At 38.0% G+C, this 19575-nt stretch overlaps 1 protein-coding gene across 1 annotated transcript; it reads left to right on the plus strand.

Moving 5' to 3' along the window:
* The first annotated feature begins 6614 nt into the window (after window positions 1–6614).
* Window positions 6615–12744, plus strand: LOC103452440 (putative phospholipid-transporting ATPase 9). The gene is made up of 10 exons (XM_008391928.4): window positions 6615–8044; window positions 8391–9739; window positions 9848–9958; window positions 10054–10330; window positions 10424–10621; window positions 10770–10979; window positions 11086–11211; window positions 11319–11417; window positions 11534–11725; window positions 11834–12744. The coding sequence occupies exons 1-10, from the start codon at window positions 7649–7651 to the stop codon at window positions 12464–12466; spliced, it is 3591 nt and encodes a 1196-aa protein (XP_008390150.2). The 5' UTR covers window positions 6615–7648; the 3' UTR covers window positions 12467–12744.
* Window positions 12745–19575: the final 6831 nt, after the last annotated feature.

The following is a 19575-nucleotide window of genomic DNA, read 5'->3' on the forward strand; positions in this document are numbered from 1 at the left end:
AGATCAACACGATCAATGAAATGATGTGATGTTATGATGTGCTCATGAAATAAGGATTCAATGACTAGTCAGGTTCTATAGTCAAACAGTTAAAGAATAACCTAACATGAATCTGAATGCTTAGTCTAAGAAAGATATGAAACATTGAACATTAGACTAAGAACTTAATGCAAAACCATGAATACAATGCAACCCTAATATGCAATGATTGGGTATTTGTGCATGAGATGGTTTTGTGACTAAAGTTTCAGTTTGGAAGCTTAAGAAGTAGCTCTAGGCTAAATGCATTCTTTTATTGAACATGTGAAAATCCTAACCAAATAACAAATAAGACCTTGGAAACCCTTTTAATGGAAGCTGGATGTTTTAAACTCGAGGGACAACGAGACACATGTCATAAGCCAAAGAGACCTTCCCAGATCAAGGGTGAGAGATCCATGCACGGAAGGTGTCAGTTGGCCCATATGGGCTTTCTTAATTTGCGTGCCAAACAGCTGCAAAACAAACGAAAATTCTGACTAGACAACTACACTAGACGAAAGGAATCTGGAAAAATAAGTTTGACATGCATATGCAAATGTATGTGTTGACCCTAAAAACTACCAAACCTACATGGCATGCAGGTCGAGTAATCAATAAGCTAACTACGACGTCATTCGGTTGTGTGTAGGGAGTGCTAACTCGTCTGCCGAGCTCGGCCGGGGAGTAAAATGTGTTGATGTCGTGTTGGGCGCGCTGCTGACTTCTTGATCTTGCAATTGCGACCGAGGAATGAACACGTCTTGGCCTTCGGGTTCTAGAGCCTGAAAACAAGGCTGCTAGTTCTACGAAGTTCAATATTAAATTCAGCTTTTAATGTGCCGAATGTAGTAACTTGTAACATCTCACTTCGTCGAGAAGGCTAATGAGATGACCTCTACCAATAAGGACTCGAAAATCCTTCTCTACCGAGACTTGGATAGATAACCAGTCGGCCTCGATGTAGTACTATTTATCCAAACTGAAGGTGTTATGCGGTCAGCAGATTCTACGGTAACAGTGCTATTTATCCAAATTGAAGATGTTCACCGATTGCCTTCACATTGCTGTTTATGAAGATGTGTTGGCGGAAAAGGAAAATAAAAAATATCAAGGTTATTGAGAGGTTTCGCGTAGAGCGAGAGTTTGCACAGGGCAGTTTGTGTGTTGAATTTGAGAGAGCCTCGAATGATGCACAATGTTTTGTATTTATAGCAACGAACCTGCTTCTGGCCGAACTAGAGATATACTCGGATTAGGACTCCTCAACCCAATCCGATTAAACTTCGACCAATCCTAATCTCAATAGGATTCTAAACCAAACCTTCAAACAATCCAAGTTCATCTCCTAATCCCAAGTACTTTAGCTTTGAGACTCTTTATTATACCAGGATTCGACTACTTCACCTTTATTCAAAATAATCCTCTTTGTAGCAGGATTCGGCCAACCTTGATAGGACTGACCCATGACAAGACTTTAAATAAACACCATTGGGCCGAGAATTACTCTGGGCTCGGCCCAAAGTAACATTTTGGATCCAAACAGTATGATACAAACCCTTTTGTAGTGAAGATGACCGGTGCTTTGACAGGATCAATCCCCAGTAGTAATTCCAGATTAGCATTGCACTCTAACTCTAAACTATGAACATGTATGGTAGCAATTATAAGATTTAACAAGGGAAGCCAAACAATAAACCTAAGACTTAACAACCCGTATTCCATGCACAATAAATCAATTTCTCCTAGTTTTAGGGTATATTAATAAATAAAAAGTTTATTTGAGTAGAATGACAATGCATGCGACATACTAAAAACGAGAAAAATCGTAGACGAAGCCTTCCACGCGTTAAATATGCATATGAATTTTCTTCTTCCTTGTGTGGGAACACATGTACATGAAATCTGATCATAAAAGGTCACGTAATTGGGGTTTATTTTTCTATTTATCTTTATTAAAATCCAATTTAAAGAATTATGAATTCTTCTTATTAAACTAGGTAGCGTTTATTGGCAATCTTTTTATTTTTTTTTTTAATTTTTAATGAATTAAAATAGATTCAAGTATTTGTTTAATTTTATTATATAGGTAATCTTAGGAATGACACTTGGATTTTTTCTAAAAAGACAAGAATGCCTCATTAAATAGGCATGACTTACAAATATTCCCTCGCGCATGAGTTTAATATTGGAGGCTTGAGCAACAAATTACGACACCACCAAACTTTCTGTCCTAGTAAGAGAGAAAAGTCAAAGGCATTAAATATAAGAATTGTATCTTTAATACTCTCTTAATTGAAGACCAACCAACACAAGTGAGGAATCCTCACCACACTCAATCATACTACCATCATCATCCGAAGATGTTAGCTCATAATTAATATCTTTGAGATTATTCTTTCCTTATTCATCTACGAATAACTCACCTTGCTAATGGAAAGCCGCCACGTGTAGGGCAAAATCCTACAGCTAGAACCACCACCTTCCTATAAATACCCCATGTCAACCAATTTTTGGTAAGCTTTTGATACGCATACAAACCCAAAACACTAATTCTTTTAAGATAAACTGACTTACATCGGAGGTCCATTCCCAACCTCCCACCTTGTGGATGCGTGAGGCTTTGGCCTTGATCAAATGTGTTACTTTGTTTCATAGGTATAATTTTGTCGAGACCGAAGATAACTGAATTTTACTACCACATGTCCATCATTATATATATATTTTTTATATTTTAATGTAAGTAACATTATTACTCTAAACAATACAATAAAAGGGAGTAATTTAAATTCAAAATATATGTTAAAAATAAAAACTTTATTTACCATGACAGTTACAATTCCAATTAAGGCACTATAATTTATGTGGGGTTACATTAATCAAGTGGGTGGGATATTCTAAGGATATATAATATTGATGTATTTGTCTTAATTTACATGTTTTTTCTTTCTATTCTTTTGTAAATTTGGATCTATTTGTACTAGTCGTTGCCCAATGCTTCTGCAGCAGCCACTCTTGCACAAGTCGCCAAAACGTGTCACTATATAATTCAGCGGGTCATGTAAGCAAATGATACATCAATTGGAAGCTTTCGCTCTTCACATGTCATCCACTTAACACATATTAATCCACACGTTGATTGGTCAAAGCAGATAATTGGATCTTAAAATTGCTTTCCAATCGGGTTCAGATAATAGCTGTTAGGAACTGACCATTTCAAGATAACGCAATATTTGGATGAACATTATTTGAGCAGCTCTATTTTAAAGTGAACGATAGCAATTTTATTAACGTGAATGAAGGCATCCTTGATCACGTTAAGGGCTCCTCAAATTAACAAGAATTAAAATTAGGCTAATTTGGCCAATCTATACTCCATAACATTGACGTTTTTACAAATATGACATACACGGACATCTCCGAAGTTCTGCAAAAGAGACTTGATATCCTCCACAATCAAACCCAATGGAGTAGAACACATCTGCATGCTGCCCAGGTTCTGAAGTTGAATAACTTGAAGAGCATCATTCTCAAGGACCACTTACGGAAACTTACTGCCAAAAGATTGCTGCGCAGCATCAGGAGCTGCGAGAAACTCAGCAGTCGAAGGGCTAGTCACATCCGGTATTTTACGAACGAAACTTCTAGCATAGTTACCGGCTTCGTCGGAAAAAACCATACAACTCTCCCAAAATTAGTTTTAGAACAAAATGATCCGTCCACATTGATCCTTTTCGTTTATTTTATGAGAGATTTTATTTTCTATTGCTATAGCGAGCAACTTTCAATGAATTTGGAGCATGATCACAATGCATTATATCTACATAGATTTGTTTTTCATAAATCTACGTCGACAGAAGAGGACATATAAAAAATAATACGTAGAACAATACATCATGTAATTTACTGTTTATCTACAATAATTTATCCAAACCAATCCAGTACCATCCATTACACACAAATATATGTGTAGTAGGTTGCTTTCACTTTAATATTCAATTTCTTATATTCATGGTTGTTGGAGGGACAAGGAAATGGATGGATATGTTTGTAACAAACTTTTTGGCCCTATTGTAATGTGATTAATTAATTTCTGTCCAATTTGTCGAATATATGCTCTTGTTATATTTATGGAGCCCATGCATGTTAGTATTTATCCTAAATCCTAATAGTTTTTATTTTATTGGATCTCAACAAAACTCTGAAGTTAAACGAGTTTATGTGAAAGTAAATACTGAAATAGGTGATCTCTTAGGTCATCGTGTTGCAATCTTCACCCTAAACCCTAATAGTTGGAGCATGTAAAATGGAAAGGAGGACTGTCTCTTTTTTTAAAAATTTTTTTTTGGGTAAGGGTTAAAAGAACATAGTGCTTAACTCCTTAGGGCCAATGCTGGACCACCATCCCCCTAATGACGATTCACAAATGACAATTCCAATGAAACAAGACACAATGCATGCTACAATTTTCTTATGAAATGGCACAAGCTAATTGGTCAATAACCTTAGTGAACAATAATATATGAAGAGATTTTTTTAGTGTGTTTGGAATAAGGACACATACATTAAATTTTATTATACAAGTAGAGAGATCCATCATATATATATATATATATTGTGTGTGGATATACATATATACTGATTGAAGACTTGAAATGATATGGTCCTATCCTATTGGATGAATGAACTGATGAAAGTGATTTTGTGACGGCAATTTTTTTTAGTTTTTTGCTTACCAAAACGGTGTCTTCTTTCACGGGCTCGACGGCTTCTTTTGCCTCTTTCCCAATTCATGCGTGCATGTAATACTAATCACATGTTATACATATTCTGAGCCGGCCACCTGCTGCCCGTGCTACGTTTACGTACCATTTTGGTTTTTGGTGGGTAAATATTCCATCTGCACGGCCACCTTAATTAACACACGCGTCCATAGATACAGACGAAGTTGAAAATATTAAATTATTCCTAATTTTTTTTTGTAACGGATCATAGTAGATTGTATGCACTCAAACAAAACAATGTTACGTCACTACAATTGAACTATCTGAAATTAAGTATTTGTAAAATATCAATCTAATTCTTATGTTGAAGGGTGAGATGACGATTGATATGATTCACTTGAAGTTCCTCAATGATCTTGAGGCTCCTTGTGTAATTTCATTCGTTACGATAATCATGCAATGGAGCGGTGCACGCAGTGGTCTCTTTCATTACTAAACATAGGGGACATTTTTGTTGGGACCAAATAGCAAACTACAAAGCATGCAGCAGACACGAAACGAGTCCGACAGACTTCAACAATTTCATCTATGAGAGCTGGTTAAATTTCAGTTAACCAATTGATCTGTCATAATATTATTCTCTCTGTAAATGTGTTTCAACTCACATCTCCTTAGTTGTCTCATAATTAATCTGCAACTATGCATAATTATCTAAAAAAGATGGAAATTGTCAACTTAGATTTGTTTCAACAACATAACAATAGCCATGGAGTCCATCTTTTTATTTTATTTTTTTTTTCGGAGAAAAGGTGGCATCCAACTCAGTTCTTCTTGATAGGCCATTTCCCAAATACTATCAATATTATTACCATATATGTCGACGTGGATAGATGTATCAATATTTGATTTACCTTTTTTATTTACCATTCCATATTCCTTAATTAATTATGAATTGCTTTGGTTAATTCCCTCTATATGACTCCCTAGATTTACCAAAATATATTCTAAAATAAACTATTCAAGATCCTTTACTCCTTTTGGTTTAAACTTTAAAAAATACAAGTGTTTCATGGCACTTGGAACAAAAGTTTTTTTTTCCTCTTTTATTTTGAATTGACAAAGAAAAGGGTAAATGAATACTTAGGAAGATTTGGAAAGAGATTCCAAAAAAATATAGAGCATTTGTAGCTAATGAAAAACTTGAAATAAAATCGAACACAATAACATTATAAAATTCATATAACTGATCTCACTTAATGAGACGAACCCTTTTGTTGTTGTTTGTTGTATTTTGAGTTGACGAAGAAAAAGCTTTTGTTTTTGGTCTTTGAACCAGACAAAAGTGCCAAACGTTTTAAAAGTACAAAAACAATACAAAAAAACATTTGAAGCAAATAAAAAGACAAGAAAAGGTGCATCATGTGATGTTAGTGCTTTGGTGTAAGAGTGTTTGACCCGCCGCGCCCATCCCGTTTGATTTCCCTAATTTTAAATTTAAAAAAAATAATTCCTTAATTTTAATTTGTATTTGTCTTAAATTTGTTTCCAACCAATTAAGAAAAACCATGAAAAATTAAACCGATAAAAAAAGAAAGTTACTCTGAAATAAAAAAAATGAACTTTAACAAAAAGCATCTGGTACTGTTTACTTTAACGAAAAATCACATTTTTACACTAAAAAGTCAATCATGTACTATTCACTTTACTCTTTATTTTGTCCTTATCATTAAAACTCAAAGTTTTCAAGATCTTTTCATTAGTTTTCCTATAAAAAAAACCCTAATTTTCCAGTAATCTCCTTGAAACACTTTTCCAGTTTCCCCTCTCTCTCCTCCTCCCTCTGATTAATGAATTAGTCATCCGCTAATTAATCATTACATCAGAAGATTAATGCAAATCATTTCGAGGACTTTTCTAATCAAGTTCCAGAGAGAGAGAGAGAGGGACTAGAAGGAGAAGACCATTTCACGCATAAAACAGTCACCACCATTGACGAGGAGCTCCCCCCTTAACTTTCCCGCGAAACTGAACTTACCCGGAAAATTCCAATTCGGTAAATCCATTTCAAACATTCCTCCCTATTCTTCGTTTTGTTTTTTTCTGGGCAAGCAGCTGAGTCTTTGGAATCAATTTTCAAATTTAAAAAAAAAGAAAAGAAAAACCGAAGGCAAATGCGCGTCCTTGACATTAGTCAAAATGCGAGATCCGAACCAAGTCTCCGTTCAAAGCTGCAATTTTTAGAGAAAATTCAAATACCCGAATATTGTTCATATAAAACCAATCTTTCCCAACCCTTATTTCTGAATATTTGTGGGTTTGGATTTGTTGGTTTCTTCTGTTGAGAGAAAAAGTTTACAACTTTGGGTGTGCAGATTAGAGAGCTGGGTGTGCAGAAGGGGAAAAAGCAGGGTGCTTATAAGTAAGCCTTTTCTGGTTTTGTTTTTTTACCTTTCAGGTTGTAAAAATTCTTTGTTTTTATTTGTTCTTTTTCTCTGTTGGATACCGAATTTGTTTATTTTTTGTGTACTGGGGTTCTGAGCTTTCTGCCTGAGAAAGTTTTATTTATTTTCTGGGATTTTCCCCCACTTTTGGGTCTCTGTGTTTAATATTTGTGAATTTTTGGGGGGTTGTGGAACTGGGTTCTTGCTGTGGGTGTCTTTTTTTTAAGAAAGAAGCTGTTTTTTTTTTTTCACTGAGGAATTGCTTTTCAAGAAGCAGCTGCAGAAGTTGTTACCTCTTATTTTCACTAGGATACATATTCAAAACTGCTTTTGGATTTTATTCCATTTGAAGAAGTTGCATTAATTAGTGAGGGTTTGGAATTCAAAAGCAGCTTTTTAGCCTTGTAAGTTGGGTTTGTGTTGGTTGGAGCTTGTGGTAGAGTGAGAGGGAATTAGAGAGAGAAAATGAGGGGTGGAGGCAGAAGGAGAAAGCTGCATTTCAGCAAGATCTATTCTTTCACTTGTGGTAAATCTTCTATGAGAGATGAACATTCACAAATCGGGGGACCAGGATTTTCCAGAGTGGTTTACTGCAACGAACCGGAATCTTTCGAGGCTCAGATGCAAAATTACGGAGACAATTATGTTAGAAGTACAAAGTATACACTCGCTACTTTCTTGCCAAAATCTTTGTTTGAGCAGTTCAGAAGGGTGGCCAACTTCTACTTCTTAGTCACTGGCATTTTGTCCTTCACAGCTCTGGCTCCATATAGCGCTGTCAGCGCGATCATCCCTCTTATTATTGTGATTAGCGCGACCATGGTGAAAGAGGGTATCGAAGATTGGCATCGAAAACAACAGGTACTGGTTTTTCTTTCTTCAGCCTGGCTCTATATTTTGGTTGTTTTTCTTTCCTTGTCCCTTAAAATTTCACTGACTTAAATTAGTAGTTGAGGATTTTTAACTGTTGAATTTTACTATAACTATCTTGGGAGTTAGAATTGATGAGGAAATTTATTGAATGAAAGTTTTCCGAGGCTTGGAGGATAATCAAACTAGATTTTTTTACTTCCTTGAAGATATACTCGATCTGAATTAGTTGACTGTGCCATGTATCTTACCTGCTTTATAGTTTACATATCATTTTCTGGTTCTGGTATACTGTCAACCGCGGCTATATAATCTCACAAGTGCGATGATTTTCCAGGATATTGAGGTGAACAATCGAAAGGTTAAAGTACGTGATGGTAATGGGGCTTTCAATTATACTGCGTGGAGAAATCTGAGAGTGGGAGATATAGTGAAGGTAGAAAAGGACGAATTCTTTCCGACAGACCTCCTCTTGCTCTCATCCAGTTTTGACGATGCAATTTGCTATGTTGAGACCATGAACCTTGATGGGGAGACAAATTTAAAGTTAAAACAAGGGTTGGAAGTAACTTTATCCTTGCGGGAGGATTCTAACTTCAACGATTTTAACGCCATTGTTAAATGTGAAGACCCGAATGCAAATTTGTACTCATTTGTTGGAACTATGGAGTTCGACAATGAACAATTTCCCGTCTCTCCTCAACAGCTTCTCCTGAGAGACTCTAAACTCAGAAATACAGACTACGTATATGGAGCTGTTATCTTCACTGGTCCTGACACAAAGGTTATTCAAAATTCTACCGCCCCTCCTTCAAAAAGAAGCAGAGTTGAGAAGAAGATGGATAAAATTATCTACTTCTTGTTCTGTGTTATATTTTTAATGGCATTTGTTGGGTCCATTTTCTTTGGGATTGCAACGAAAGATGACCTAAACAAAGGGATCATGAAAAGGTGGTATCTCAGGCCAGATAATTCTAGAATTTTCTTTGATGCTAAAAGAGCTCCGTATGCAGCAATTTACCACTTTTTGACTGCCCTAATGTTGTATGGCAACTTTATCCCCATCTCCTTGTATGTGTCCATAGAAATTGTCAAAGTTCTTCAGAGCATCTTCATCAATCGAGATGTTCACATGTACTATGAGGAGGCTGACAAACCAGCACACGCCCGTACCTCAAACTTGAACGAGGAACTTGGCCAAGTCGACACAATTCTCTCTGATAAGACGGGAACTTTGACCTGCAATTCAATGGAGTTCATTAAGTGTTCTGTGGCCGGGACAGCTTATGGCCGCGGCTTTACTGAAGTTGAGAGGGCTATGGGTCGACGAAATGGTTCACCATTGGTTCATCAACTAAGTGGAGGGGACAATCTCAAGGACTCTACTGAAACAAAGGCACCCATCAAAGGCTTTAATTTTAAAGACAAAAGGGTCATGAATGGAAACTGGGTTAATGAGCCTAATGCAGAATACATCCAGAAGTTTTTCAGTTTATTAGCAATCTGTCATACAGCAATTCCGGAAGTTGATAAAGCTACTGGGAATGTTTCATATGAGGCTGAATCTCCTGATGAAGCAGCATTTGTGATTGCAGCAAGAGAACTTGGTTTTGAATTCTACAAAAGAACGCAAACAACCATATCACTGCGAGAGTTGGATCCAGTGTCTGGCAAGAAAGTTGAGAGGTTCGTATATTGCATTGTTTTTCTGATTATTAGGACTTTTATATCTGTGCTGGTACTCTTAGTAAGTACTGTAGAGAGTATACTCATTGAGTGATGTCGTTTTTGCAGGACGTATAGCCTTCTCAATGTTTTAGAGTTTAACAGCACAAGGAAGCGAATGTCTGTGATTGTCAGAAGTGAGGAAGGAAAAATATTATTACTTTCCAAAGGTGCCGACAAGTAAGTGCTTGCTGCCTTAAACTTGAATCTCTTCTTACTTCTTACTGCAAATTTAAAACTGTTCTTCTAACCAGCATAACTTCTTTTCTGTTCAGTGTTATGCTTGAAAGGCTTGCCAAAAATGGTTCGGGTTTTGAAGAAGAGACCATGGATCATCTAAATGAGTATGCTGATGCAGGGCTGAGGACCTTGATACTTGCCTATCGTGTACTTGAGGAAGACGAATACAAAGAGTTCAATCAAAATTTTATCAAGGCCAAGAATTCAATTAGTGCAGATCGTGAAACAGTGATCGATGAAGTAACAGAAAAGATTGAGAGAGATCTAATTCTTCTTGGTGCAACTGCTGTTGAGGACAAACTACAAAATGGGGTATGTAGTCATATATTGATGGGGTAACATGGAAGTTTCTTTATAGACGATATCAGATTTTGAATTAATGTTCTTTCTTTCTTTTTTGGTTAGGTTCCTGACTGCATTGACAAGCTTGCCCAAGCAGGAATTAAGATTTGGGTTTTGACTGGAGATAAGATGGAGACTGCCATCAATATTGGGTTTGCATGTAGCTTGCTTAGACAAGGAATGAAGCAAATTGTAATCACTTTGGAGTCTCCGGAGATTAAAGCGTTGGAAAAGGCAGGAGAAAAGGAGGCCATCGCCAAGGTAAAACTATATGCATATAGTTGAATTTGTTTGTGTATTGAAAACGGAATCTGTAGCTTAATACTCAAGGAAGTAAAACAGTTTACTTCAACAATATAATAGTACCTTAGTAATGATGCTGATACAATATTTGCTGATTCATCATTAGGCATCAAAAGGAAGTGTTCTCGATCAGATAAATAGGGGAAAGGCTCAGCTTATAGCATCGAGCGGGAACTCTGAGGCATTTGCATTGATCATTGATGGAAAATCGCTTGCTTACGCTTTGGAGGATGATACAAAGAATTTGTTTTTAAATCTTGCAATTGGCTGTGCATCTGTTATTTGCTGCCGTTCATCACCTAAACAGAAGGCACTGGTATGTTTACAAATTATAACATAAGGATTTTTTTCTTTTTCATTTTTGTTCTTACATCATGCTCAGAAAAGAATTAATTTGTTTTCAATGGTGAAATGTAAAATAGGTCACTAGACTGGTAAAATCTGGAACTGGGAAAACAACACTAGCAATCGGTGATGGAGCCAATGACGTGGGCATGCTCCAAGAAGCAGATATCGGGGTTGGAATTAGTGGTGTTGAAGGAATGCAGGTATTGTACAGATTCTTCCACTTGTTTTACCGAAATTAATTATTGTTTCACTGTATTTTCCTCTAAACTTTTATTCTCATGAACTTATCATGCTTATTTTTTCACAGGCGGTCATGTCAAGTGATATTGCGATTGCACAATTTCGATACTTGGAGCGTCTCCTGCTTGTGCACGGGCATTGGTGTTACAGGAGGATCTCATCAATGGTATGCATGTCATATACTATGAAACAAACTTGAGACTTCAGAATCTTCGACAATGTGGCAAAAAAAATTTAAATTATCACAGGCTAAAACTCGTGTGTGCAAATTTCTCCTTGCAGATTTGCTACTTCTTCTACAAGAACATCGCATTTGGTTTCACTCTCTTCTTATATGAGGCAAACACATCCTTCTCTGGACAGCCTGCATACAACGACTGGTTTTTGTCTCTTTATAACGTATTCTTCTCATCACTTCCGGTGGTTGCTATGGGAGTTCTCGACCAGGATGTATCTGCGCGGTTTTATCTCAAGGTAAGCTCACTGGGTTACATGTGAAATTCCGTTCGGATTAACATGCTTAATTTCAAGCCTTGTTTTGAAACTTTTGGCATTAATTGTTTATCCTGTTTTGTGTGGCAGTTTCCTCTATTATACCAAGAAGGGGTGCAAAATGTTCTCTTCAGCTGGCGTAGAATATTCGGATGGATGTTGAATGGGTTTACAACTGCCGTGATTATTTTCTTCTTCTGCACGGAAGCGCTAAATCAGCAGGCCTTCAACAATGAGGGCAAAACTGCCGGAAGGGATATTCTCGGGGCAACGATGTACACGTGCACAGTTTGGGTTGTGAACTTGCAGATGGCACTTGCCATCAGTTACTTCACCTTAATACAGCACCTCTTCATCTGGGGTTCAATTGCACTATGGTACCTCTTCCTCTTGGCGTACGGCGCCATGTCACCCTCAGTCTCCACCACTGCCTACAAAATCTTCATTGAAGCCCTGGCCCCCGCCCCTTCGTTCTGGCTCCTCACAATCTTCGTGCCAATCGCCGCTCTAATCCCATACTTCACATGCTCAGCCGTTCAAATGCGGTTCTTCCCAATGTACCATAGAATGATACAGTGGATACGCTACGAGGGCACATCAAATGATCCCGAATTTTGTGACATGGTGCGGCAGAGATCTTTGCGGCCGCAGACTGTTGGTTTCACGGCGCGATTAGCAGCGAGGGCCAACCGTGTAAAAGACAGACATCGTAACCGTAGATAAGCTTTGTAAGTTTGTTCTTTGGTATAGTAGGTCTCAAAGGATACAGCTTCAGTCTCTCCCAAGTTTAGAAAAACGCTGCGTTTTGTACATCGATGGGTTGCACATATGTTATACAACAAGATTTTTTGGTTCAATTTGTTCCTAGGAGTGGGCCCCTGTAGCCAGATGACTCTGTACAGAAGCAGTTTTCAGCTCCGTTAGAATTAGAGATTGTAAATTTTGAGTCATTGGCCAATGTATGTGATACATAGTGAAATAATATATTGCAGGGTTCAGTACTTGTGTTTTCTTCTTGAATTTCTGTTCTTTTTCTCGTGAGTTCTCCCTTTTCCTTTTCGCGATAACAAAAATGAAACCTAAAAACTGAAACGAAATGGTTATGAAACGAGGTATTAATTATTTAACAACAAATTGTTTGTGAATCGAAGACTTACTGATGTTCTGGTTAGACTATGAGATTATGAGATAGAAGCTTATGGTAAAAGAGGTAGAGGAAGACCCTAATTTCTACGAGAGCATCTCATTATTGTGAAAAAAAAACACAATAAATCATAAAATTAAAGAGGAGGGCTTGATCATAACTATATTTGATAATTAATTCGTAACTCTTTAATTTACATGAACATCCTTTATATTTCTGCTAACTATTAATTGGCGTTGGACCTCTTATTACTCGTAACGTGTGATATTCTTTTTGTTTGCTAAAAAGAAAGTGATTCACTATATATGCATGGTGTGTGTGAGTTAGTTAAGAGCTAATAGGTGTGTAAACACGAATATTCTGTAGCGAATGAAACGAGAACACGTGTACAAAGTAGATTCGTAAGGCTACAATCTTTGCTTACAATTTTCCTCTGATTCAGTCTTCAAATGTGATGTAGATGCGTAAGTTGTTGATCCAAGGGTCGTGATGACTTGATCTCGGACGAAATATTGAACGATTGCTTTAAGTTTTGAGCTTGAAACGATGCGTAGATGATCTTCACCTCAAGGTGCGGCAAAGATGGTGTTGATGCGGGATTTTGTTGATTCAAGGGTTTTGACGACTTGATCTTGAATCAAACGTTGTTACAAGTTTTGAGCTTGTAACAAAGTCTTGAAGGAATCGGCACAAGTGCTTATTGATTCTTCAAGTGAATGCTTCGGCTTTGGTTGTACGTTCTTCGAAAAGAGCTTTGGTAGCGTATTAGTCTTCAAGGATTTGTGCAGAGGTTCTTCTGGATGTAGGAGTTTCGACCCTTATGTTGTCTTGGCTCCTTGTATTTATAAACTTCCAAAGCCATGCGTTTGGGTGGATTTGGCTTTGATTTGTGTCTTGATTCGTCCATAGGAGAATTTAGGCATGTTTTGTGTCCAGTTTCAGCCACTTTACCCTATCTTGGCTGAATTCTAGAGGGCTTGTTACCTATTTTGTAAGCAATCTTCACTTCTTGCTTGTTTTATGAAGATGGTTTAGCTTTCTTTCCGGTTTTGGGAGTAATTTGGACCCCTTGCCGATTTTGAAGGAGATTTCCTCCCCTTTGCCGAATTTTGGGAAGTTTTTGTGCTTCCTTTGCTTGATTTGTGCCACATGTCATTGATGACTTGTCCATTTGTGATGAGTCATATGTCATATGGAGTTTTGTGATGCATTATTTGTATACAACAAAATTAACATGTCTACAAGGTGAATTTATATAGAAGAGCATTTATATACCTGCTGCTTGATGTGGAATTTTGCTTTCTTTTTTTTTTTTTAGCAATAACATGTACAATCTTGGATTTTATTACAACGAAAGTAGATCAAGTTTCAGAGTGAAATTTATCATTGATTTTATAGTTTTATTGGTGTGAATTATCCTGCACTCACACCATGATGTCTTTGCTAATGAGTAGTCTACAAGGTCCTTTCGTCCGAAAGAGCTTCAGAAGCTAGGCAGTTACAGCATTCGTTGAGTACTTCCATGTGCCTCCTTGTGCTGGGATTTTGTTAGGCTCGTATCCCAGGTGTGTATTTTATCTTCATATGTTTCATAGTTTTATTTAGTTTTGATATATAATCAACTAGAAACACATTCAGTTGGACGAATTCCGCATTGTGACATACATGACATTGGATTTCACTGGTTGGACACTGTAAAATTTTGAGTGAAAATCAATTAGGGGAACTATATACTGGTAGAGATGTGCATATTAATCCTGCCTAAAGTAAAATTTAGAAATCTGGCATGGTGAAAATCCAATAGAGAATATGAGAAACCCAACTTAATTTTAAGAATTTGTTTTGGTGCCTACTGTGAATGTAACTATATCTATGAAATTGTATACAGAAATTCTAGAGAGAGATAACAATTCAGAGAGAAGAGAGAGAGAATGAATGTTCTTGATATATTTCTTAATCACCAAGTAATACAAGAGGTTGAGATATTTATACACTTCTAACAACAAGGCTAACTGCCTTAACTAACACATCTTCTAATCTAATTACACATGTCATCATCCTATACATCAATTTCTATATTCTATCACCCTCCCGCAAACTCAGGCTGGGAGGCACGAAGCATGAGATTGGAATAGTGAATATGAAATAAAGGAGAACTCAAGCCTTTAGTCAGAATGTCAGCAAACTGCTATTTGGATGACAAAAACTGCACAGAGAGGTGCTTTTTTTGCCACTCGTTCCCGCACAAAATGAACATCAATCTCAATGTGTTTAGTGCGTTGATGTTGAAAGGGATTAAAAGACAAAGCAATGGCAGACAGATTATCACAAAACAACACAGGTGGAGAGAATAAAGGAACCTGCAAGAAGACTAAGAGTTGCTGGATCCAGTCCAATTCTGCAGATGTGGATGACAGGGCACGATATTCAGCCTCTGTAGAAGACCGGGATACTATCAGTTGCTTCTTGGATGACCAGGAAATAGGACTATTCCCTAAAAACATAACCAAGCCAGTAATCGACTGTCGGTCATTAGGATCCCCTGCCCAGTCAGCATCACTGAAGGCCTTTAATTGAAGCGAGCCTCGAGAATAACCGATGCCATGACTAAGGGTTCCTTTTAAGTACCGCAAGATTCGTTTGACTGCTGTAAAGTGAGCAACCATAGGGGATTGCATGAACTGAGCCACTTGATGGATAGAGAATGCTATATCCGGCCTTGTAAACGTAAGGTACTGCAAAGCACCTACCACACTTCTGTACAAAGTAGGATTGGTATATGGATCACCATCATCCTTGAGAAGCCTGTTATACGGCAAACAAGGAGTGTCACAAGGTTTGGCATCGAGCATCTCTGTTTTGGTGAGAAGATCCAACACATATTTCGATTGAGACAAGAATAAACCAGTGGGAGTCCGTGAAATTTGAATGCCAAGGAAATAATGCAAATCCCCTAAATCCTTGATGTCAAACTCAGTGTGTAAAACAGTAATAACCTGTTGTATGGATGTAGATGCACTCCCTGTGATGATAATATCATCCACATAGAGTAGAAGAATGACAATCCCAGAATCAACCGTTTTGACAAACAAAGAGGAATCCGAATAGGTGGTTTGAAACCCCAAATGAGGCAGGAATTTGGTGAATCTATCATTCCAAGCTCGGGGAGCTTGCTTGAGTCCATATAGGGATTTCTGCAGTTTGCAAACTAGGTGAGGATGATGAACATCTTCAAACCCAGAAGGCTGAGCCATGTACACTTCGTCTTCTAAAATGCCATGTAAAAAAGCATTTTTGACATCGAGTTGTCGAAGGGACCAACCAAACTGAGCTGCAAGAGCTAATACTAATCGAACAGTGGTAGGTTTAACCACAGGACTGAACGTTTCCCCATAGTCAATTCTAGGTTCTTGACTGAACCCTTTAGCTACTAATCTAGCTTTATGTCGGGCAATAGTACCATCAGAATGTCTCTTGATCTTGAATATCCACTTGCACCCCACCAAATTCTTTGAGGAAGGTAAGACCACCAGATTCCAGGTACCTTGTGTATGCAAAGCACTGATTTCCTCTTGCATAGCCTTAAACCAAATCGGATTCTTCAAGGCAGATTTGTAGGAAGTTGGTTCAATAAGAGACAAATCAGTACCCTCAGACTCCTGAACAATAGCTAATAAAGCTCTTTTCTTGATAATTCCACTCTTGCTCCGAGTTTGCATAGGATGTAAATCGATTGGTGGAACCTCCAGTACCACTGACAAAGTATCAGGATGAAATTGTACTTCTGGAACTTGAGACTGAGGAGAACCATTGACAAGTGCCACAAGAGGTTGAGAAGTAGTAGAGGCAGTAATGGACTGAGAGGATAGTGGTGATGATGAAATCGGAGATAGTGATATGGTAGGAGAACCAGGCAAATTGGAGGAGGTAGGATGTGATTGTGATGTTATGGGGACATGAGGCATAGAGACCACAACATTATCAGTGGAAACAACAGGTACTGGACTGTGGGTGGTAGAACTAAGGTGGGATGAGGTATGATGGACCAACAAGTCTGTGTATAGGAATTGAGACTCATCAAACACTACATGCCGTGATATGTATAGTCTTTGTTTAGAAACCTCATAACATATATACCCTTTATAGTTGGTAGCATACCCCAGGAAAATACACTTGGTGGTTTTTGGTTGCAGCTTAGAGTCATTATAAGGCCTTAATAACGGATAACAAGCACAACTAAATGATCTAAGATGGGAAATGACAGGGAGAAGCCCAAACAATAGTTCAAATGGAGAATGATTGCCTAGGACAGGAGTGGGCATTCTATTTATGAGGTAGATGGCTGTTTGACAAGCATAGGACCAAAACAGGGCAAGTAATCTAGCAGTTTGTAAAAGGGTCACAGTTGTTTCAATGATATGCCTATGCTTTCTCTCAGCGAGGCCATTTTGCTCAGGAGTATATGGATATGATTTATGATGTGTAATGCCTTTTTCAAGAAGAAATGACTGAAATGCTTTACTAACATACTCTCCCCCTCCATCACTTTGAAGAGTTTGAATAGGAGTTGCAAACTGAGTAATAACAAAGGAATAGAATGCAACAAATTTGGCAAAGACATCAGATTTATTTATTAATGGGAAAATCCAGCAGTATCGTGTACACTCATCAATAAAGGTCACATAATACTTGTAACCATCAATAGAAACAGAAGGGGCTGGACCCCAAAGGTCACTATGAACTATAGCAAAGGGTATTACAGACTTATTGGGACTTAGAGGAAAAGGAAGTTTACAAAACTTTCCCTCCAAACAACTAGAACACAGGACAGGTAAGGATAGTTTGGGACAGGGAATATGAGCTTGTTTTAACATCAAAGAAACAATAGAATTGGATGGATGACCTAGTCTATTGTGCCAAGTAGTAGAGTGAATGTGCTGACCGAGAAGAGCTTTAGCTTGGAACGGTACTGAGGTGGATCCATGAGAAGTGGTTGAAAGACAGGGAATTGGGTATAGACCATTACTGCATACTCCTTTGTAAATGATCCTCCTTGTGGCCTTGTCCTGAATCCAAAAGCAAAAAGCATCAAAAATTAGCCAGCAATTGTTATCCAAACAGATCCGATGCACAGATAATAAGTTTTGGGTTAACTTCGGAACATATAACACAGAATTGAGCTTCATTGGAGGAACAGAATTAACGTTGGAAAGATTAAGAACAGTACTGCCAATATGAGATACAGGCAAACCTTCACCATTGGCAGTTTGGACAATCTCAGAAGTAGGATATGGAGATGCCAGAGATAAGTTGCTGAGATCAGAAGTCATGTGATTGGTAGCACCAGAGTCAGTGAGCCACACTTGAGGATTAAAGTGAGAATGAGATGCCACGGAAGGAGACTGAGGCATCACAGTATGCATAGCTTGAGGAGAGAATTGGTGTCCATTCATGGCAGAGTGCTGACTAGAAACATTGTAACCGGGAGCACCAAAGTTTGAGGAATGCAGCTGAGACGGATAAAACTGACTGGGAGCACCAACAAAATTAGGGCCTTTGTCATTATAAAAACAATACCATGTGGTGTGATTGTGCTTGCCACAAATTTGACAATTAACTCTGTCAGAAGGTTTAGAACGGCAGAATGGTGCGGTGTGTCCTTCAGCATTACAAAGTTGACAGGTTTGCACCAAGGAAACACTTGAATGGCCATAAGACTGCACTGGGGAATGACCAAGGATGCCCGGAGTCGGTGTTGGTAGCACATGTGTTTGAGTGGAAAAAGATGGTTTGGGTGGATAAGACCGAAACCCTTGATTAAACTTGCCTTTGCCTTTGTTTCTGTTGCCATTGAACAGCTTATAACCACCAGAGAAGAACTGAGACTGACCAGATGCACCCTTTCCGGAATGCGAAACATTATTTGCAACCATTGCAGTAATAAATGGTGCAGTGGTAGAATTCTCAACAATAATCTCTTCAGCAAGCAACTGAGATCGAAACTCTTTAAGAGATATCACATTCTCACGACCTCTAATGACACACCGAAAAGTATTATATTCAGAGGGTAAGCCATTGAGAGCAAGGATAACAATATCTTCATCAGCAAAATGAACTCCAGCAGCAGATAAGTAATCCCGAGCCTCTTTTATCCTATGAAGATACTGGGACACTAAATCAGAACCCTTCTTAATAGTTTGGAGATTAGATTTCATTTGAAATATACTAGTCTTAGACACAGTAGAGAATTGTTCTTTCAAACGAATCCATATATCTTGAGAACTCTTACTACCAATAGCACAAGATAGAGCAGCAGGCGAAAGGGTAGCAGTTAGCAGTTGCATAACAGCCTTATCATGCATTTTCCAAATCATAAACTCATCCGTTGCAACAGAAGCATTAGAGCTAGAGTTCATACCAGAGGCACCAGATTGATCGGAAAATTGAGGAGGACAGGGATGTGAGCCATCAACAAACCCCATAATTCCATTGCTCTCCAACAAGAGTTGTATCTGAAAGTGCCAATTAAGATAGTTGGAGTCATCCAATTTGACATTCACCGAAGTCGAAATGGAGGAGATTAGGGCAGTAATCGGGGATTGCACAATTTGAAGTTGCGATGCAGTTACCATTGAAATTGCTTCAGACAAACTCAGTGAGAACTTTTAGCAAACAGGTGGAATGCACT

This window comes from Malus domestica, chromosome 13 (assembly GCF_042453785.1).
Source record: "Malus domestica chromosome 13, GDT2T_hap1".
NCBI classification, from domain to species: domain Eukaryota; kingdom Viridiplantae; phylum Streptophyta; class Magnoliopsida; order Rosales; family Rosaceae; genus Malus; species Malus domestica.

What these genes read in the sequence shown, in the direction of transcription:
- LOC103452440 (XM_008391928.4), top strand. Translation starts at nt 7,649, where the DNA reads ATGAGGGGTGGAGGCAGAAGGAGAAAGCTGCATTTCAGCAAGATCTAT. An exon ending in CTTTCCAAAGGTGCCGACAA is followed by an intron (nt 9,959 to 10,053) that starts GTAAGTGCTTGC and finishes TTTTCTGTTCAG; the next exon opens with TGTTATGCTTGAAAGGCTTG. An exon ending in GTGGTGTTGAAGGAATGCAG is followed by an intron (nt 11,212 to 11,318) that starts GTATTGTACAGA and finishes ATTTTTTCACAG; the next exon opens with GCGGTCATGTCAAGTGATAT.